The following is a 22812-nucleotide window of genomic DNA, read 5'->3' as shown; positions in this document are numbered from 1 at the left end:
ATTTTCCAACACAGATACATTTAAAATACTACTCGACTATATCAAGGCATCAATATCAAAGGCATTAAAGAAACTAAGTTTTCATAGGACTGGACTAAATTTTCATTTTCTGGCTTGAAAACTGGCCAAAGAATTGGACACAAAGATTGATCTTCAGGATGGAGAAGAGTTGTAGATTCCCCTAGGAATCAGAGCTGGGAATAGCTTAAGTTGATAAACAGCTTTATCAATGAGTTGGAGACGGGAATGAACAGGGAAATCACTGTGTTTGGAGGAGATGCTAAAGACTTTTTGACAGTTAAATTCCAAAAGGTCATCACAAGACTAATCTAGTGAGAAAGAAAAAACAAACCTGTCACCTACATTTCAATGTAGCTAACTCGGCAATGCATGCAGGGGAAAATGATGCTGAATATTTTATACTTGCACACACACTGGAAAAGAAAAAATGCTTGCTTGTTTCTTTTGTAATGAAACTACTCATTTGCAAACTCTCAATGATCTATCAGTCAATTTATTTCATGAATGATGAGGTTCTTATACAGTCTGAAATCAGGACTCTGCTTCACAGTTTGCTTATTTTCAAAGGGAGAAAAAAAATGAACAGACATGCATGAAGAAATCTGGGGATCTGCAAATCATTTGCAAACCTTCATTTCAGGCAGGTTTGGCAAAATATTCATTCTGTCAAAGAAAAAAAAAAGTAGGGGGGAGGTCTAAACAAGAAAAACCCTTGAGATTTCGCATTTTGAGGAAAATGGTGATGCTCTCTCACTTAATGGCAGACAAGTGCTGCCTGCCTGTGACATGAACAGAGTGCAGACAAGCAATCTGTGTCTCTAAGCTGTCCAGGCTGCAAGACTGCAAAGCACAAGATTCCAAAAGTGACAATTACCTTTATTTTCTTGAATCAGCACACAGAGCACACACCAGCTGCAAGATGTGCCTGGCAGTTGTGCCTGAGTGCTGAGCACATTCTGGTGATGCAGCCGCCAGCTGTTTGCCCATAAAGGCTAATCACAACAGCATCACTAATTAACACAACACAGCACAAGGAACTCCACTGCTTCTCCTTCAATCTGAGCAATTTAAAAAATTTCAAACCTAAGTTAAAGATCTAAAAAGCTGATGGCTGCCTCTTCTGAAAAATGAGGTGTTAAAAACTGGCCATATATGAATATCAAGTCAATATTATTGTTTTTCTCTCCATTTTTCCCACTGTTTTCACAGCTTTGGAAATGTGTCTTAAAGAGTCTCTCCATGCTTATGTAGGAAACTTGATACGTTAACAAGCAAGGCTGGAAGCTAAAAACACAGAATAGAACAGAATGTTTAACCTTTTTTAAATGGGGTGCAAAGGAACCTCAGATATAGCCAAATCCCAAATTAAATGTTTTTGTTACACTAATATAACAGTGTCCATCAAGTATTCATGTTTGTTTTTATCTGGAGTGGCAGAGTTATTAAACACAGTTTTGCAAGGTTTGTAGTAGTGCAGCTTGCAGAATTCTACATTGCTGTACTCTGTATAGACATAATGCAAACAGAAGAAAACCTCAGATGCATAGATTTGGCTTAGACTCATTCATAACTAACACTCCATGCTTATATCAATATTTACTACAAGACAATTCACTCAAAAACCTGGATGGATTACACACTATCTTCTGGTGAGTCAATGAAAATTCTTCCTAGAGGCAAATCTTCAGCAAAACTACAGCAGCACAAAAATCTCTTTTAACCTTCTGGGAAGTTTGTGGTCTCCTTTGACTACAGTTATAGAAGGGTTGATGATATAAATTATCTCCTCCCTGCCTCTCTGAAGTAAAGATAATACTTTTATGGTATTTATGTACATTTACATTGTTGCTACAATTGCTCTGAAGGCTTAGTTTACAACATGAGAACTTGTGAAGCTGTTTGAGAATAATGATGGCATGGGAAAGGAATATCCAAAGTCACTTTACAAAGTTTTGAAACAGTTTCATGTTCAAGAAGCCAAAGAAAACTCTCTGACAAAGACAGTGCCCCTGCAGCAGATCAGAAGCAACTCTTCTGCCTCTCTCAACCCAGGACAACAGAGGAGGTTCTGTCACTCACTTCTAGACAGCAAACAAAATACAAAAAATACACAAAAATTGTGGTATAAATTGAAACATGCAGAAACAACAATCTGCAGAATCGTGCTGCAAAATTAATTCTCCCTCCTCAGCAATTCTGAGGGGTGATTATGAAAATTGACATTAAAACCAAAAGAACAGTTTCATACCACTAACTGCCTTAAAAATCCAATTCAAACTCAGTTTTACCAAAGAAAGAAGCAGACTGTGTAGTCTATCTCAAAGGAAGTCAGACTGACTTCACAAATGCAAAACAATTGCTGGACATGAAGGCAGGGGGAAAAAAAGGCTTGGGATTTTTTTGGGGTTTTTTTGCTGTTATTTTGTTGCGGGATATTTTAATCATCCAGCGAGCAGCTGCTTTTATCATCCAGATGTTTAGCACAATTATTTCTGCATTGGCATTACCACCCCTCACATGGATTTCCCTTTTGAGGCACCTGTGGGCGCTCCATGGTGTGGCAGGGAATCAGCCAAGACCTGACCTCACAGGATACTGGACCAGAGCAGAGTGAACACTGTTCTTGGTGACACACAAAATGGAATAACACCAAACCAGCTCCACTTAACTGTAGTTCAGACTAACAACAAACAAAGCTATGTTTTTGTCTACAAAGTGGAAACATATGACGCTGAATCAACAAAGGAAAGAAATCAATTTAACAGGATATTTTTATCTGCTGGTTTCTTATGGTGACTCCTTTGAAAAACAAAAAGAGGGAGAAGAGCATAGAAAACAGTGGGAAATACTTTCTCAAAAGCTGAACATTTCTTTTTATATTTAATTAAACCAGTAAACCCCCCTTTCTGAGGAGCTGGGGGCATTTAGCCTGGAGTAAAGAGCAGGCTAAGGAGAGACTTTTTTTCCTCTCTACAGCTCCCTAAAAGGAGCATTTAGACAGGTGGGTGTTGGTGCTTTCTCCCGGGTAAAAAATGATAGGACAAGAGGAAGCAGTCACCACTTGTGCCAGGGAAGATTTAGACTGGATGTTAAGTAAAATATTTCATGAAAAGTAGAGTCAAGCTTTGGATCAGGATGCCCAGGGAAGTGGCTGCATCCTGCAGGTCTTTTAAACATGTGTAGATGTGGCACTTGGCAATATGGTTTAGGGGTGGACTTGGCAGTGCTGGGTTAATGGTTGGAGTCCGTAGTCTTTACTCTAAAATGATTCTGTGCTTCTACGGTGATAAAAGGTGGGAGTTAGTAAGATAAGGGTGTGCCCTTTCTATGCTTTTGCTTCTAATCTGCAAGCTCCTGAATTTGCTGCCAGTCAAATGTCATTTCTTTTTGTGTTCTAATACTAAAAATCTTTCCTGGTGGTTGTTACTGGAATGTTCCAAGGGGAAAATTGGCATACCAGCATCTCTAAGCAATCTGTGTTGCTAAATTAAGCATAATATAGCCAAGACAAGCCCAGCCACTGAGGAGATGCTGTCTCCAGCCTGTTCTCAGGCCCCACAGCCACTACTGAGGGACTGAGCTGACTGAACTCCATACTCATATATGGTATTCCTGCAACATTCAAAAATAACATTATCACAGCTTATCAGTGTTACATCAGCTAAATAATATCTAAAGCTTAAATTGGTCACATTCTTGAAAGAGGATATAGGGTTTAATTGCAAAATACCAAGAAAAAAACTCTTTGCTTTTCATTTCATTGAAGTCTGGGCGTTGTAAGACTTACAGAAAAGTGACTTCTTGCATACTGCAAGCTCAGCAGGTAAACAGCTTTATATCCATGCAAGTCATCCTTTCATCATATTAAAATATGCAAACAGTATTGACATTGTGTTTCCTTTGGATAACGGTGATAAAAGCAATAATTCCTAGGAAAAATTACTTACAAAAATTACTTTGTAGAGATGATTACTACAGCAATAGTGACATATCAATGCTTTCCTAATCATTATAGCTGATCTTGCCAGCTTCTTAAAGAGTTGGGAAAACGCACAAAAAACTGTAAAGGAGGCCCAGAGAGAAGGGCCTATCCTGCCCTTGTGCAGGTACATTTCAGTGTATCTAAATCTGTTTCCACAATCAGTGCTTTTATCTTGAAGCACATATATTGCAGCCAGCTGTGCTGCTTTTGGCACCTGATTTCTGCAAAATAAATCATACTAAATGTCAAGCAGATATAGGGGACCAAGCTACTCTTGAATGAGTAAAAAATACTCTGGTTTTAAGGAGAAATGTCTTTGTTTCATCACTGCTGGATTACCTCCCTTGTGTTTACAAACACTGTCTGGATTAATTCAGTCGAGAAGACTTTCACTAGGAGAAAAGGGATCATCTTCTATATTCTTAAAAAAAAAATTAAACACAGAAATAGTCTAAAATATTTCACCCTTTTTATGTAATAACATGTAGTAGCCTCTACAAACTGGAAATTGGGTAAAAATAAGGAACAGTCTCCAAAGGACACTCTGAATGAGGCCTAGATAAGGACATCACCACATACAAAGGTCAGAATTCCTTCAACACTAAGCAAGACATGCTTGCAGCAATCCAAGTTGGCTTTCTAGCAGTGTGCATATATAAACATGCATGTGTATAGAAACTTTGTATAAGCAGTTAATCAAGAGGAGTTTAACACTTTCAAAAAGCCCAGTGTCTTTTTCAGACATGACTTTGTAATAGACTATGGACTGATTTTTTCTGAAGGTTAGATTTATGCATTAAAAAGTAAACCATTCCTTTTTTCCCCTAGGCAGGAGCAGTGATACTAAACCAATTTGTGCACATCGTTTTTGAAGCATGATGATCAAGAAATAACATTCCTGATAAGACCTTACTATTTTAGCAAGAATGAAAGAATTGACTTTTAGATTTCTAAAGAAGAGATGCTTTTCTGACATGCCATTCAGCTGTATCCTATTTAACTCAGTCCTTTCTTCAATTTGTTCTGAGTCTAATTCAGTTCTCCCCCAACATCAGTCCTTCTCATTATATGCCCATATATTCCTAGTATATAGCATTATTTACAATAAATTGAAGATAAACTATTTGAAATCATGAATATATTTCAAAACGTCAACACATTAATATTGCACTAGAGAAGACAGAAGTCACAAATCATCAGAAGAATCACCACTTCACCCTGAATTCAGTAGCTCAACCTCCTCCATAATTAAGGCCAAGACAAAGTTTTGTAGAATCTACACATGAAACTTTTGCTTAGATAAAATATAATAATGAAATATAAGAGCTCTACTCTCATTTAAAAAACTGGAAGTGACAAAGAAACAAGTCAGTTAACACAAAGTCTATAAATGAAAGATCTAACAGACCTCCATAAAAAACTCCGCTGAACAAAAATCACATAAACAGTGAGATCCAATTACAAAATCAATATAGTTTTATTCAGTGTTTCCTGTTTTTCATTGACAAAAATTCTCGAAAGAAAAACTTTATTGATCAGTAATAACGTTAGCATGTCTAACACTGAAATTCAGATAATTCTGTAGTTCTCTCTTTCTTTAGCTTCTCAGATATTATTTTTCAACTCCCAGAGGAAACATGACATCTCCTGTAAACACAAATACCTCAGAAGTGAAAATTGCCAATCCCAATATCAAAAGCTTATTACCTCATTGCATTTACTTATTCGCCTCGCCACAATAAGCTGAATCATTCCTCGTTTGTTCCCTTCAGTGGACATGGACCTCCTTAAGGTTTCCATAGCATCTTGATTTGTTTTGCCCAATAATGATTCTCCATTAACTGCTATTAGTTGATCATTCACTCGAAGCCTGCCATCCTGGAAATGTAAAAATTATAGATAGTAACATAAAACACACACAAAGGAAGCTTTGTCTACTGGAGAGAATAAAAAAAACCCAAATCAAAAGAAAAATATTCAACCAACTATACTTAGTCCTAAGGGTTTATGGGGAAATGAACACTGCAATAATAGCTTCCATTGCAGCCACTATAGGAAATGTCTATTCCAATTACAGATTTGCACTGAAAGCTATTATCATAATCTGTTTGCTCAAACAGCATACTAATGGAACTGCACCAGAGATGGCTCATTCCTTCCCGAATCTGTTAGGGCTGTTTAAATCCTGGGACATCCAAACATGCGAGTAGAAATCAAAATGTTACCTCTGATGGTTTAATTGGTGAACATTAGAGAGCTCATTCCTCTTTGATCTATGGATATTTTCAAAATAACTTATTATGGAAAACTGAGGAAGACCAAAGTACACAGATATTCCCTCTCACCTTGGATGCTGCTCCACCGTTAATGATGGACTTGACGAAGATTCCTAAGTCAGCGTGGTTTTCTTTGGACCGGTTACCTTTGACACTCACGCCAAGCCCAGCTGACCCAGAGTCATTCAGTGGAACTTCAAAAGTGAGGAATTCCCTGGTGCCATCAGGTGTGAGGACAAGCTCCTCTTCCTCTGCTTTCTGTTGGGGAGATTAGCGTGGGATTATAGAACAGCATTTCTCTGGGAATTCTCTTCTCCCTACAGCTATTAGCATTCAAAACTCTCTGCTTTTTACTACAATGCCACAATATTTTCCACAGTAATTATGTGAAGAAATCTGCAGAAATAGTGTATTTTCAATCACCTCCAGCTGATGCCTAGGTTCAGAAATATCTTAAATATGTGTCTAAGTGCTTCTCTCTCTAGTAAAGTAATTGCATCACATGTCATTACTGAATCTGCCATCAATACTAACTCACATGTAAGCTGCTATTTCATTAGCCAAAAGAGAGCTTTATCAGAAATATTTTCCTACTTGCAAACCTCCAGAATTTTTAAAGTACCATCATCTATGGAGCTTTGCAGTCCTAGGGAGAAACTAAGTGCAAGAAAATTAAATTGAAAAATTACTTGTTCACCTCATTTTATTTAAAATTATCTGTGTTAGGAAAAAACAGAAAACTACACATCTGAGATCTGCAAAAGCACATCTCTCTGGTGTTGTCAGGCTAACTCCAGCTCTGAGTGCCACTTTTCCTGTTTTTCCCAGCTCTGCCGTTCACCTCTGTCCTCTTACCCACCTCTCTGGATCATTGTCCTCAACACCCACTTTTAGCCTGGCTGGGAAAATCCCAGGCTTTAATTACCCTGAATTACAGTCACAGGCCTGCCACAGCTGCCAGCAAGGAGCTGCTCAGTGCCACCTTTCCATGCATCCAAAAGCCACATAAGCACAGGTGACTGGCCTCACACTTCACCTCCTGCCAAATGCAGGGTGGCAGCAGGCTGGGACCAGAGACCTGGCAGTGTCCACACAGAGCAGTGACACTCTTGGGGCAGCAGCATGAGCACAACACCCAGGAATGAAAGTGGCCACGCTCTGAGGAGCAGTGCTCATGTTCAAGAGACTTCTGCCAAAGGGAGGAATGGGAGGGACAGGCTGTTCACCAGCCCTATATCTTACAGTAGATGCTGTTCACTTGTTTCTGATCCTCTTTCAAATCTAATAAAGTGGTTATAACCACTTTTGGTTATAACTCTATCAATTAACAAAAAAAGTCATGTCCTTAAAGGCATGATTCTCTGCTTGTGAACCCGACCATGCTGGGGTTTTATTCACCCGCATGAAGGAGAAAGAGAACATACAGCCGAAGGCGCACACGAATGTCCAGCATCAGCAGTTCTTCTCTAGAAGAATTAATCTGGCCAAATTTTCATAATCTTAGCAACATGTCACCTCTGTTTCTGACACTGATTTTATGCCAACTTTTCCCACATCACTGATCTATTTGCAAAGCTCACTCATATGAGTGAGAACACGTATGAGAAGTTAACGTGTGCCTGCTGAGCTGTCCCTGTTTCTTAAGACTTGAGGAAATGCAAACACAGCCTATGGCAAAGATAGATGTGAAAGCCATGTGGAGTACAGCAGACTGAGATGATCAATTTGGGCACAAGCATGCTAGTTGTGTCACCATTGACCTAGAAATGCAGTGCAAAAATGTCACATGGGAAGGCAGTCAGACTGCTGAGAGAGCTGCGACAGCTGAGGGAAGAAAAACAGGAGTTTCATCTTTTCCCACTTGTTAAAAGCGTGAACCTTCATGTGTTCATAGCCCTTCCCTTTGCACTACACTCCTTTTGCTTATAACTAAGCACAGTGGTTCATCAAAAAACAACCAAAAAAACCCCCAAAGCAATGGAAAAATTAAAATATCCCTATCAATGTGCCATAGCTAGGCTGGCTTGCATGTGAATCCCACTATTCAAACACATCTCTTGGCCACACAAAACAGCATGACCAATGCTAGCTGTGATGAATGGAAAGGTGAATTGTGACCATTGAATAACACTCTACCCACAAGATGTTTCCCAAATTATGGGAAAATTGCCACCCTAATTTTCCTGCTTGGCTCACAGAAGCACTAGCTCCAGCATACATTTGAACCCATATTTTGTCAAAAGGCTGCAGAATAAAACAATCTGAAACAGATGCACATTACCTTACAGTTTCTGTAACACTGATGACTTTCATATTCCTTAATAAATAGTAGCAAGAAAAAGCTTGCGAGCCAAAAGAGAGATAAAGTCAAGGTAGGATGTGTGGCTTATCCAAGAAAGCAGATATGCTTACTGAATTTTTGTTTGCTACTATTAAAATAAATTCAGAATCAATTTCTCGTCCTCCAGTATTTTCTAATCTTCAAACAATCCACCAAAACTTCAGCAAAGCAGTCTCCCAGGCCTGTCAGGGGCATTTCTATATGACAAAGGGTCAATTGGAGTGAGCATCTCACAAGCATCCCCAAAGACTTGGCTAATGGCCTCTACCCTACTTCTCCTCAGTGAGACCAAAGAGCTGCATTATCACTTCAGCACTGCTTTAATATGAGCCTTGTGCTTGCTTGTTTCCTGCAATCTTGAATAAGGAAATAAGGCAATATCAGGCTACAGACACCTGAGTGTGCAGCTGAAATGTGAGGCCAAAAACTGAAGCAGCTGTACATGAGTGAGCAGAACATGCTCATAAAAAAATGAGAAACAGCAGCCTCAGCACTGGATCAGAAGTACTGAGAGCATAAGAAAATTGCTCAACTCACCCAAGGAAGAAAATTACCACTACTAGGCTATGACTAAATTTCTTTAGGGACTTCATAGAGTATCTACAGTTTTTCCCACTTAAGCACACTTGCTTTACCACCAGATCTGTGTCTGGAATTTTAGGTATATAAGAAGCATTTTGCCCTCCAGACTCTGTGTGACACCTGTCAGTATCATATGCTTGAATGTAAAGTTAAAAAAAAAAAAGGAAAACAAACATGAAAAATGTGGCTTTCAATAAAAACTGAACTATTAACTTTCAAGTGCTATGGATATGAAAGTAGCAAATTTAACATTTGTGCCACACCATGGTATCAAAGAAGGTCTCACTATGTATGATATATTGAATATAACTTCATAATACAAACCTTGAAGCAGTACCACAAGGAACCTCAGCATGTCATAAAGGAGCCAGTCACAGAGAAATGGGCAGGAAGATTTTTAGCCTGCTACTATAATATTTTGAGCCAAAGTGGTAAAGATGAAAACAAAACAAAAAAGCCCCAGCAAAATCTTGCAATGGCTGAATCCTTTGTTCTCTAAAGCCCTTTAGAGTACAGAAACATTACATGTACAGCAAGTCTCCCCAATCAATATAAAACCAGGTATTATAAAAGAGTAAAATTTGCACTGAAATTGTGTTGAACATTAGGTATTTTAATCTAAAAAATCACAGAAATTCCATAACACATCCATGAGACAGCATAAAAATGCACAAAAAATCTAAAATGCACCATTAAACATTTTCAGCTGAGAACACAGTCACTTCTTAATTGCAGTAGCCTCCATTTGATCTTGATACTCTCTAAATTAACAGCTTCACTATGTCAATCAAACACCTCAACACTATTTTCATGATTAGTTGATCTGTAGGAGAAATTTATTCCGTCATACATTTTGACAGGCCAGCAGTAAACATGCAAGCAAAATTATGTACTGTGAACCCTGAACAACAAAATTCAACTCCCTTAAGATTTTTCACACACTATGTCCAAAACAATTAACAGCAGAACAATATTCTGTTCAGACAGAGGCTGCTGAGGAAAAGGTCACCTGAAATGACTTCAGTTGGATGAATGAAGCTGCTCAAGTACGTAACTTATAATAAAAATTTGATTGGTGATAAAATATGCAGGTGACTTTTTTGGCTGCAAAATCATATTTAGCATCAATTCATGCTAAACAACACTTGAGATAAGTTTTTCACTTTTTTTATACAACATAAACATATTGTAAATTTAAAGATAAACTCCCTGACTAGAGCAAACTTATGGCAGTGTTTTGATATATACAGAGATTTTAACAAGGTCTAAGATAAACGGAGCGGGAAGAGAGGGGGGAATTGTTTTTCTCTTCCACATAACATTATCCTCTACCTAAGTTCTGATCTGATCATAAAATCAGATTTAATTTTATAAACAACATTAAAATAGACTTCAACAGTTAGAGTGCCATTACTTTTCTCATCATACTAGTAACAGCCTCTAATCCTGTTTATCCTTTTATCACAGAATTACAGAATATATTGAGCTGGAAGGAACCCTGAAAGATTAAGTTGAAATCCTGGCCCTGTACAGGACACCCCAAGAGTCACACCCTGTGCTTGAGAGCATTGTCCAAACACTTCTGGGACTCTGTCAGGCTTGGTGCTGTTACAACTTCCCTGGGAAGCTGTTGCAGTGCCCAACCATCCTCTGGGTGAAGAACCTTTTCCTGATATCCAGCCTAAACCTCCCTAGACACAACTTAAGGCCATTTCCTTGGGTCCTGCCACAGATCACTGAGAGAAGAGATCAGCATCTGTCCCTCCTCTTCCCCTCAGGAGGATGTTGAAGATCACAATGAGGTTCCCCTCAGTCTCCTCTTCTCCAGGCTGAACAGACCAAGTGATCTCAGCTGCTCCTCACACAGCTTCCCCTGAAGGCCCTTCAGCATCCTCATTGCTCTCCTTTGGACACTCTCTAATAGCTTCAGAACTTTCTTATCCTGCAGTGCCCAAAACTTCACACAATTTCCAAGGTGAGGTCACACCAGTGAGGAGCAGAGTGGGACAATTGCCTCTCTGGAGCAGCTGGGGGTTCATGTTTCACACACTATTGTTTGGGACTTCTTCCCTCAGCAGGACCTCATCAGGGTTCAGCTGGTGAGTAAGCAGCATGAGATGAGTGAAAACAGAAACTGAACAGCAGAGAAAACCTTCCTCCTACCTAACGGGGAAGCAATTTTCAGTCAAGTCAGGACAGGTTTCCTAAGTGACTCGCTGCTGCTGCAAGTCTGGCAGCATTCTCTCCAGTGAAGTTCATTCTCTTGCAAGCTTAGACCTGCTGCCTTCTCAGCAGTTTTTCAGTCATTGAAACTTGTCTGCACATTGCTTTGTGACTATGTGGACAAAAATGCGCTCCTGTTCCCTTTCACAGAGCAATCAGTAAAGCTCTGCATCTGCAGTTAAATACATATGCACACACAGGCATGAAAACTTTCAGAAAGCTCTTGAATGCACAAATATATGCACGTACACACACAACACACACTTATAAGTGTATATATATACACCACAATGATGACTTTCGTATGATTAATTAACTATAGCACAAACACTACCTAACAACTTGAGTGACCCCATTCACTATTCAATTTACCTGTCTCAAGTCCTGTTGTGTCCAGCCTTCTAACATTACAGCCCTGTTAGCCACTGTTTAAATACTATTTTGTTCATCTATCAACCTTTTGTCACACAAATGTGTTTTCTCTCTTTACAATTTATCCAGATGGAAAACCTCAAATTCTCACAATATGAGTTTGGTGGATGTGAGAGCTCTCTAGGAAGCGCAGGCTGTAAAACTACTGGAAATCTCAAAATCCCAGGTTTAGTCATTGGGTTCCAATAATGGGGAATTCTGACCTAACATAACAGTATTTTTCCAAGATATTTTCAGTCTTTAGAAGACTTTAATACAACATCTTATTTAATTACTTCTGATAAGGTACCCACAATACTGAGGAATCATAAGCCCTATAGTTCGGGAAACCAATAAAACTTGTCTCTGTATTATGGTAACAAAATAGAATGAAGCAGTACATATGCAAGAGAGGAGATTTCACTTAGCTGTTGTGCAAATACATTCTTAACATCAGGGGTGACTCAAACTGTTTTGCCCTTCAAGTGAAGTGGGTGATACTGCTGTCTTATCAGGCCACCCTCTAAACTGAGGTACACAAAAAAATGATGACTCACTCTCATCCTATGCCATCACCTACACAAATGTAGAACACATGGAAAAACAGCTCTAAGGAAACAAAACAGCTTCTTTGGTCAACAACAGTTTTGTGGGGGGTGATGTTTAGGACTTAAAAAAACCTAATGTATTACTGCTGGAGGTACTGAAAACAGAGCAATGTAGGTGGCCTCAAACACACCTCTCCAACAACAGCTGAGGGACTCCTTGGGAGGAGTAACTGAGAGCTGGTGCATCCCACCATGGGCTGGCATTAAAGAAAAATATAACTAGAGCAATTCCACCAGCTGAGAAAATCCTGCCTACTGATCCAGTAGTGGCATGCACACTCCAACCCAGTTTTCTCCTGAAATATAAGGCCATTTATCTTTTTTTATCAAATGGCTGTGTTGCATTATAGGTTTTGAGGACCTAAAGTGTCTACTTACTTGGTTATAAAATTATACAGGGCTTAAGCCAACTAAACAACCAGAATTCTTATGCTTGCTTTCTTTTTCTATCTCTTCCTAGACTAAGAATTTTAATATCTGTCATATGTTAGATAAACACTAATGAATCTTATTTGCTCATATACAGAGACTCATTATTCATATTAGCAAAGTTAATATGTCACATCTGGCAAAGATTGCATTCATTCAAATCAAACAGCAGCTGCTAAATATCAAAAACTAGATCTGAATTCTGAGATTTTATGGGAAATGTGCTCTGCTTTAATCTTAATCCCATCAAGGAAGAGTTTTTTGTGTATTAGACGTGGATTAACTTTGGTAAGTATTTATAGGCAAAAATGCTAGCTCATGAAAGTACTGTAGAACAGCCCCACTGCATTTCCTGTTTTGTCCATTTCAAGGATTTATTTTAATATCAAAAAAGATGTTCCATATGCAAAAATAACTTCAGTTTAAAGGTTTGGATGGATTAAGATATGATTTAGAAAAAAATTAAATGCTTTTCCAAACCATAAAAATTCTAGCACGTGATTTTCATTTAGAATGGAAATCAAAGCTCTGCAAAAGCCCATGTTTAAGTACATCCACATGTTTGTTACTTCTCCCTATAACAAGTCCATTGCTTGTCTATTCTTACATTACTCTGCCTAATGCCAACACTCTGATCTGGGCTGTCATAGAAACTGGTTTAATCAAATAAGATTCTACATTTCAAAAATTGATCACACCATTAAAATTACATTCTGTTGGTTCTTAATCTCAGAACTTCTCACAGGGGCCAGTCTGTGCAGGTACCATAATCACTGTACTTTATTCAGGCCAACATACTCTGTTCAAAACCACTGCACTATTCAAACTTCGTGTCCCTACTGTATGTCCTGAAACAAAGCCATGTGATTGTAATGCTAACCCCGTTTCTTTACACTTTGCTTATCCTAGAGAAGTGAAAACCAAGGGATTAGGTACACAGTAGGTGTCTGTTCTGCCAAAGAAGCCTATAAAGCTACAGCTCTCTGCACTATCCCTTCTTCAAGGAAAACTTCAATGCCCAATACACTAATGACAGAGCTCCCTAAAAATCCTCTCACTGGCCTGTCGGATTTACAAGACTTGAGAGACTAAAGAAAGAGATAGAGTCTGGAAAAGACAGACAGGAAAAACAAGTTGTAAAAGAAATAATGCCCATGTTTAAATCCATGGCAGGAAACACATTCCTCGTGAAGTAATGCCAGTGTGGAGCACCTCAGAGGGATCTGTGTCTCACTCCTATTTCTGCTGCAAACATTCAGGCAACCATGGCAAACCATTTCACCTCACTGTTTTCCCTGCATTTAATATCAAGGGACAATCAACACCAGGAGTCTAAAGGCAATGATGCAGTAAAACAAGGTTTGCTCCAAATAAACAAGTTTGTACACACGAGCGTGGCTTCTGGATGACTCTGCAATGGTGGCACTAAGCCCTGTCACAGTGGAGGGACATGTATGTTGTCTTCCATGAAACTGGGAATTTTTCAGCAAGTGTCTTCAATGTCAGAGCTCCAAAGGCAGCCACAGCTCCCTATGGTGCTGCACAAAGTGCCACACCACATCCCAGGTAAATCACCAGCTGCTAACAGTCAAAACTGAGCCTGAGGGTCAGTTCTAAGCACTGCATTATGCAGAAGTTTATGTTCCTTATCACTGAACGTTCCAGGAAATTCAGACTGGTCAAAAAGCATTCATGATCACAGCCGCTTAACTGTTATATTAATTATTCAGTAGGAATTAATGTCTTATCTCGAGTCATAAATGTGCCAGAACATGCTATTTAATACTGGAGTATCTCCTATGGTAAAAGATTGAAACCACACCAGTGCCTTGCAGAAATCACACATTCACCACCTACTTCTTACATATGGGCAGTGATCTAAAACTTGATGAAAATTATTAGCTGAAATCCCTCAAAATTGCAGTAAAAATGCTTTTAAAACATTGTAATCACCCTTGTGCCTCACACCATTAGAAGATAAAAAGGTACAAAAATATATCTGCAGCATTCCTAAGCACCATGGAGGAAATAACAGCATCAGCTTAATCATCAGTCAGACATATCCTCTTTGAATAAAATCATTCTGTACCTATTGATAACAGCACTGCTGAGGGTATAGTCTGACATTGTCCATCTATGATCTTGGCTCAATGTTCAGACATTTGGATCACCAAGCTAAAGGTCTATATAGGTGCTAAACAGGAAATATTGAGAACTTATTACAGCTTTTAAAAGTATCTCTGGATGCATCCCCAGTGACTAGGCATCTTGAAAGAATACAAACAGCTTCTGAGCAAAAGACAAACACACATGCACTTAGAATACATCCTCTTAAAGCTCAACACTGACTGCTATTTTTCCACAATAATTTTCTATCTAATAATCAAGACAAATCATTTATTTCTAGGCATTTGCTAATATTGCCTCTCATACTCACAATATGAAAACTTATGAGCACAAAGTGTACAAAAGTAACTATTCATTAGTTCTTACAAAATGCCTCTGACCACCATCACGCCTTTCCTACAGGCAATGAATTCTTGCATAAAAAGGGCAGTTAGCTAATTTATTCAGAATCTCACACACAGAAGAATATGGCAAGAACAGTGATTGGATCTGAAAAAACACAGTGATCAAAATGAAATTTAGGTAATAACTGGAATATCAAATGTTTGAGTTCAGAAGAAAATAAAAAGCAATCCCATTTGCAATTTCTATCAATGCAGCTAATCATTTATATATTGTTCCAACACACCAACCACTCTTGTAATGTCACTGTTAAAAATCCTGCACTCACTTAAATTCATAACATTCTGCTCACTTACAGCAATTTGACAGAAAAACAAATGAGAACAGAAAACTGAAGCTTCTCCATGCTTCTGAGTACAACAATCATGAAATGAAATCCTGAATTCTAACTCTGAATCTCTTCTTATCAATAAACAACATTCCTTAGAAAATACTTACTCATATGATAATTATTATTTTTCTAGCATTATGCTTATATGAAAGTTAACTTGCTGGTTCTGAATTCAGAAAACTAGCAGTGAATGACAATTGTAAAAGCAAAATACTACTGAAATACTATCAACCTTCAAAGAGTATGAGGAAAAATTAATTGGCAGATGTTTTACATAGCATAATTAACAGTTCATTTCAATGCACTGTAGCAGGATTAGGATAATTACGCTTAGAAACAGAAATGTAATAATGATAAATTACTCGTTTTTTCATATTACAGGCAATCTCCTACATTCCAAATAATCACCCTGTTTAGCAATAGGTGCATCTGTTCTATGCTGCCATCAGCTATACAAATGGCACAAACTCATAGCTGGGTGAAACAACCTTTCAGCCAAGATACAGGAGATTCCTCGTTTCATGAAGAAGCAGAGCAATGCAGAAGGTGAAAACACCAGTCCTGTTTTCACCAGGGCACAGTTACTGAATGGAGGCTGAAGTTGCATCAGCAATTTGCATTTCTTATGTAAAACTGGAGAGCAGAGGTTAAATTGTGTGAGCCTCTCAAATTACGAAATCTTAGATTGAAGCTTAAGATTGAGAATCGGTATTCTGTGATGGGGCATAAAAAAACTGAATTCATATACTTTCTTATAGGGGTTGTAAGGAATAACTCTGTCAAGGATTTCAGGCCACAAATTAGGAAAAAAATTACCTTCAAGATTTTCTTTTATTACCTCTCTGAGGACTAACTACTGCATCCAAGTGCCACAATATTAATGCAAAGTAATTTCAAAGTAACAGAAACATGAAGGTAACCCCTGAGTAAAGAATGATAAGGTAGGCTTGATATTTTGCTATTTTATTTCAGGCCTTCTACTTTCAAGGGAGTTTTTTTTTCTTTTTTTTTTTAATTTCAAAGGTGCATTTTCCTTCTATTTCTCCACAAAGACATAACAACAACAACAAAAAGAAACCCCACAACCATTTCGCCTTTAAATGCAAAACAGACTTGCATTCCACCTCTCTCATTTCTGTAGCTTCGCTGCCTTCATCATGGTCTTTTGTTGGTTTTGGTTTTTTTGTTTTGCTTTTGACTATCAAGTCCTTGACACTTGGAGACTAAAACCTCACTGCTAACAGCACAAAGATCAGAGCAGGCACAGAAATAGAAATTGTGAGATTAGAAATCTCCAAGACCTGAAAAGTAGACAGAGGAGAAATAAATAGGTATTGAAGCAGAACCAAGGAGAATAAAGGAAAGCAAAGAGAAATACTTTCAAAAATAATAATAAAGAATGTGTGACTGTATTATTAAAGTGCAGCTCAAGAAAATTAGGTCTGTAAAACTGAAGTATCACGCTTATCCAAAGCTAATGAGATTGGAACAAGGGACATAAGTGCAAAAGCATTGTGCATTACAAATACCCACCACAACCTCCCACAATTAGTACCTTTTTTTATTCACCTACTGGAGTCGGTAAATATAAAGAGACCTGGTTCCTAGTATCAGAGTTGTTCTGAGCCTTTAAATAAACAACAAAAAATCCCAATGCATAAAGAATGAAAAACCCAAGACATTAGGCAAATTTTTTTGTGTTGATCAGGTTTCTAGCTCATTCCCTCAGAAACCATATGTTACTCAGTCTTCATATGTTTTCCAATTCACTTCCATATTTTCAAGGCTTGCTATGGCTTTCTAGCTGTTTTTCTCAGAAATCCCTAGGTACTCATACACTCCCTGTGCCTCCTGCATAATCTCTTGATTAACAAGCATTTTTTACCCCACATCTAAAGAGAACAAATGGGAGATACCTATTTTATTTTGCTCTTTCCTTAGATGTAGTTAGTGTTGGTTCCAAGAACGCCAAAGAAGGGGTTTCACCATGGAATTTGCTACAAAACATTAACTTTGCAACAGATGAGCAACTGATTTCTATAAACACCTTGTAGGCAATCTGCTTTATCTTAATGAGCTTTCAAGGTGTAATTTCAACTCCTAAAACCAGGATACTTTTATAAGGCTGCACCCACAAATTATGGTATTCAATTCTCAATGGTATTCAATTACAGATAGAAATACTATCCTGGGCTTTGATCTTTGATCTCCTTACATATCAGCAGTACGTGGTAAGAAACTATCAAGATAAAAACACATCCTCTAATGAGATGCAGTAAAGAGATACTGCAAGGCATGTCTGAAACAGTGATACACCCACAGTTTTGGAGAGCCCTTAAGCAGATGAGTTTCAGAGAGAAGGACACTAAAAGCCAGAAGGATAGAAGTGAATATTGCCAACATTATTCTCAAATTCCCATTTTTACAGTTAGCTTCCATTGGCCTGAAAAATTAATAGTATCAACCAACATATCCTTGATTACGTCACTGAGTTGACTCTTATGTATCTTTACCTAGTCCTGACTTTCTTTTTATTCCAGACACCATCTTGCCCTTGCTGGTAAGATATTCTGAATTATCTAGACAAGCTCTTTTTGTTTTTCAGCAGCCTAACTAATTTCAAGTCCCAACAGGAATCTTCTCAATTTCTCTATAACCTAATTCATTATTTCATTTTAAAATAGGTACCTAGCTGAATGGAGTTTCTTGAAGTATGTTTTGAACTAAGATCCAGTATATCTTTAAGGTAATATATTATTGTTATATTCTCTGCAGGTATTTAATAAAATACACCTTTTATTTTAGACAAAGTTGTTAGATGTATTAGTATATTGTATATTGGACTGATCATTTTCCCTTGACTAAAATGAGATATATTGACATTACACAGCCTCAATCTAGAGCCTCACTGGAATACCACACACAGATCTTGTGCAGCCCTCAAAAGGTTACACTTAATATTACTTCCATATAGTTTCTTACAAACAGATAACAATCCTTTGCTATGAAGATACAATTAAGACTTAAAGCTTAGTTGATTAATTTCTGTGTTTGTATCTCAGATTTCTGTCATATAATCGTGATTTAAACAATTAGCTTCAATATATAACTCAAGCTAAAGTTCACTCATCATTTAACTTTCAGCCTTTGGCTGTACAGAAGAGATGTAATTTCAAATAGCACTTGAACATATTCAGCAAGAATTGTGTATAATTTTCAAACAGTATTTGAAATTACATTAAAAAATGCATTTAAAATGTAAAGCTACAGAGAGCCATCTACAGCATATAAGGTGAAAGAAGGATCTGTAAAACTTTGATGGAGAAGTGCCATATCAATTTAAAAACATTTGGGAGTCTTCCAGTATGGAAAAGACAAAGCTCTTACCGTTTCCTTTGGAATTTGTGACTGGCTTTGTTCTGCATTCTAAAGGAAGTAAAAAAAATAAATAAGAACACAACTACATATGACACATACTAGCTAACAGCAAGGGGATAAACAAAGAGCTCTAATTCTGAAGTGAAGTGGCAATAAAAAATGGTGTTCATCACACCTCTGACTGAAATTTGTCTAAACAACCACTACATGAGAAGGGAACAGAAATAATTCCAGGCTCCTTATGGTACATGCACCTGACTCTCCCTGGCTGTGAGGGTGCTGACTGGTGGCCAAGGAAGAACCACAACTGCTTGCACAATTTACTGGCTGGTGGAACATTTTCATTCAGGGAAGCTCCACCCTGGCTTTTCCCTTCTACTTTGAAGTTTTCAGAGAATGACCTCAGCAATCTAGATGAACCCTTCCACCTATTTTTTTAAAAATCCACTGTCATTAGCAAGGAATTCCCCTTTTGAGCATACTTGGATGGACTAGAACTGCAGCTCTGCATATCCCAGGATATGAGGATGCATTCAGTTCACCAGAGAAGGGACCCTCCTGTACTGTCCATTCCTCACCTGTGTTTCAGGGCACATAAGGCAAACACACATCCTTGGAAAATGCATCCCACAACAATTCTGGAAACACATATAAGGAACTATGGCTCTTCTAAGCCCACACCCACCTATATTAAAACCCATTTGAGAACTCAGGGGACACCTTAATACTGGCTGGCTGATCACTTTTGGGCTAACCAGCTATTTCTTTCCATTCTGCTGGGCCTATGGTTTATTGGACATTTTTGTTTTAGGCTGTTCTGCAGGAGAATCAAATGATAAAGCACAAAAATGTAGTGGCAAAGCAGTAACACAAACATCCAGTAAGCTTCAATCTGAAGCCAACAGCCAGTAAGAAAAAAACTGAGGACAGCTACAAGGAAAATGTAAAGGTCCCACGTGTACCAATGGGCATATTAATTTTTAGGGTACTGAAGACTGATGTTGCCAGCCAGTATCTGCTGGCACTGAGAACACAGCTCAAAAGCTAAATAACCTAAGTCAGTCCTTCAGAGGATTCACACAGTCAGTAGCAGCTCTAAGCAAATTCTTCACAAGTTGTGTGAGGTAACCACAGAGCTCCAGGAGCTCTCCTTAACCAGAATAATCCTTGGCCCTTTTGTAAAAAGAGGGGCAGGGAGGGAAGGGTGTTAAGAGATGATGTGGCTCTAGCTCATGTCTGCGTGGACAATCCCTAATACCTATCTGGCATTAGGTAACTGTGGAAGGAATAAAATGCCCAATATTCTGGAGAAACATGGTCATTCTTCCAGATCTCACTAATTACAAAAGCTGACTTCTGCCAACTTGATTTTATTCCCTGCTTCCACATTTTCCCTACTTTTATCATGCTCTGCTGCACTGGATCATCACACACACATACCTGACCTGATCCACACAAGTTTCAGAGATCCCATACCAACCTAGACAGGCTCAGCTTAAAAATCCCCTACGTTTTAGCTAAACATTTTCATAATAACAGCAATGTTAAACTCCTTAAATTTCCTAAAGTTTATTATCTCCATTTTACTTAAAATAAAACCCTAAGATGTTTAATTTTGTTTCAAAAGTCATTCAAGCCATAACCCAAAACATAAAACATAAAATCTCAACACCTGTTTTATTTGGGTTACTATCTATACAAACATTGACAAATATAAAATGGTTTTAATATTGAGTGTTCTCTGTAAGCAACAGCAAGGCCTGCCCTTAATAAGATGGATAACATCAAATAACATGATTTTCTACATATGATTTCTGGGACACATCTCATTCAGTTAATATTTTAAAGCACACAAATGTAGAAAATATGAGAGAAATAGGGAAAGGATGCAAAGACAAATTGTTCCTAAGTGGCCAGAGAAGGTCTGCATGTGAAAAAGATGAATAGACATGATTTCAGCTCATTCTCCTTCCTACCTCAAAATTAATGTTCTTTTTTTTTTTTTTTTTTTGCTTTTTTGGTTGGTTGGCTGGTTCTTTACTTGTTTTGGGTTTTTTTTTCAATAAGCCAGTAAAAGTCAGTGAGAGTAGCTGGTTGAAAAGACTTGCTTTATTTTTTCTAAAGGATTATTTCTTACCAGAGCAGAAAGAACAAACTTTATGATGACTTTTAGTTCAACACCTTCCCCAGCAATTCTGCTCCTGCTCTTTGACAGCAGTCAGCAGTGCATACCTAAGAGTTCCTTACACCAGAATGCAAACTAACAAATCCTTATGCAACAGAGGATCATCACACATGTGTACTGTCAGATCCTCACAATAGCATTTGTTCAACTGGAGCTGCAGAAAAACACACCAGCTCAGATCTGATCTCATTCCACCTTGCAAAGCCCACCTGACACAGCCACAGCAAGCTCAGGCTTCCCTGCACTGGACTTTGCCAAAGTAGTTGAGAGAGTGTTGCCTGAGCCACAGCAGGGAGGCTGCTGAGCTTGGACTCCTTCAAAGGGGCTGGCTTGCTGTTATTTTAAAACTAGATATTGTATTGCTATTAAATCTCTGCATTACTTACACCATATATTTGTTTACAATTATTTAAACAAAATCTCATGTCAATTTATGCATAAAAACGTCCTCATTTTACCACAGAAATAATATACACAAAATTAAGATATTTTTCTTACTTCTAAGTTTATTTAGAAATCTCAAAAAGCATTTTCATTCACCTTTATGAAAGATAGCAGTGCCATGAAAATTGTACCACAGGAACTTATAAACAGATTGCTTTCACTGTTACAGTGATAAGGTAGGGTGTAATAGGATTTGAAATTTTTATTTCTCTTCACTTTATGACAGCTTTCACTTCAGTACTTGAAGGCATGTTTCAAGAATTTTTAGGTGAAAGTTGGTTAACTTGCAACCTTCCCTGCCACTTTGACTTCCTAAGTTTAATGGCAGTTTTGTAAAGTAAAAAGCTAATGTTTAGTATCTTGAAATGGCTAAACAAAAATTCATTTTCTTTGCATTCAAAATAATACAAATCCATTAGAAAAATGAAGTTATTAATTCATCATACTTATATTTGTCTATCTTCTCACAATAATGCAGCCAAGTAAGTTATTTTAGAGTTGTTTATAGCCACAATAATACAAATAATAAATAACTTCAGCAGTTTAACTGAATACAGAACAAAGTGAGACTGCTACCATTCAGAGTCTACCTTTTCATAACAGAAGCTATCTTGAGTAATTATCAGAGAAATATCAATATACACTATGCAAGTGGAGCAGGTACAGTATGAAACATCATTTTATTCCTATTTAATGTAAATTCCTTAGAAACATCTTCTGAATTGCCCTGCTAAATTAATAATTGCAGGGTTTCCATTCCACAGAGATTGCATTTATATTCAAAAAAGGCTACTACTTCTTAATTTTCCACTTTTTGATAGAAAGGTATTTACATATCCTATTTTGGCATAATACTATATGTTTGAGAACATATTAGAGAGTAGGTAGTGGGACAAATGGCAGGCTTTCAAACACAGATTTGTCCTTATGAAAGATATGAAATAATCTACTTGTCTGCATGCATCCAAATAAAGTCTATGCAATAGCTTTTCCTATAATAAACATTTTCACTCCAAATAAAGCTCTCACTTATACACTATCAACAAATACTTAATTCCAATAGCAGATCTTG

At 37.8% G+C, this 22812-nt stretch overlaps 1 protein-coding gene across 14 annotated transcripts in view; it reads right to left on the bottom strand.

Moving 5' to 3' along the window:
- The window catches only part of PARD3 (par-3 family cell polarity regulator), a 444327-nt gene that overhangs the window by 169473 nt on the left and 252042 nt on the right, over positions 1 to 22812 (bottom strand). For 10 of the 14 annotated variants that reach the window (XR_009420516.1, XM_059493593.1, XM_059493627.1 and 7 more), the window contains 3 exons: positions 19121 to 19159; positions 6349 to 6537; positions 5711 to 5881 (listed from right to left, as the gene is read on the bottom strand). Coding sequence is in view for 13 of the 14 variants with exons in the window: in XM_059493593.1 (XP_059349576.1) it covers positions 5711 to 5881; positions 6349 to 6537; positions 19121 to 19159 (399 nt within the window). In the remaining variant the exon portion in view is untranslated. The remainder of the gene's footprint in view (positions 1 to 5710; positions 5882 to 6348; positions 6538 to 19120; positions 19160 to 22812) is intronic. The other 4 variants (XM_059493609.1, XM_059493697.1, XM_059493657.1 and 1 more) reach the window with 1 other exon arrangement.

Source organism: Ammospiza nelsoni, chromosome 1 (assembly GCF_027579445.1).
Source record: "Ammospiza nelsoni isolate bAmmNel1 chromosome 1, bAmmNel1.pri, whole genome shotgun sequence".
Classification (NCBI taxonomy): Eukaryota; Metazoa; Chordata; class Aves; order Passeriformes; family Passerellidae; genus Ammospiza; species Ammospiza nelsoni.
This window is presented reverse-complemented; position numbering and strand designations above follow the sequence as displayed.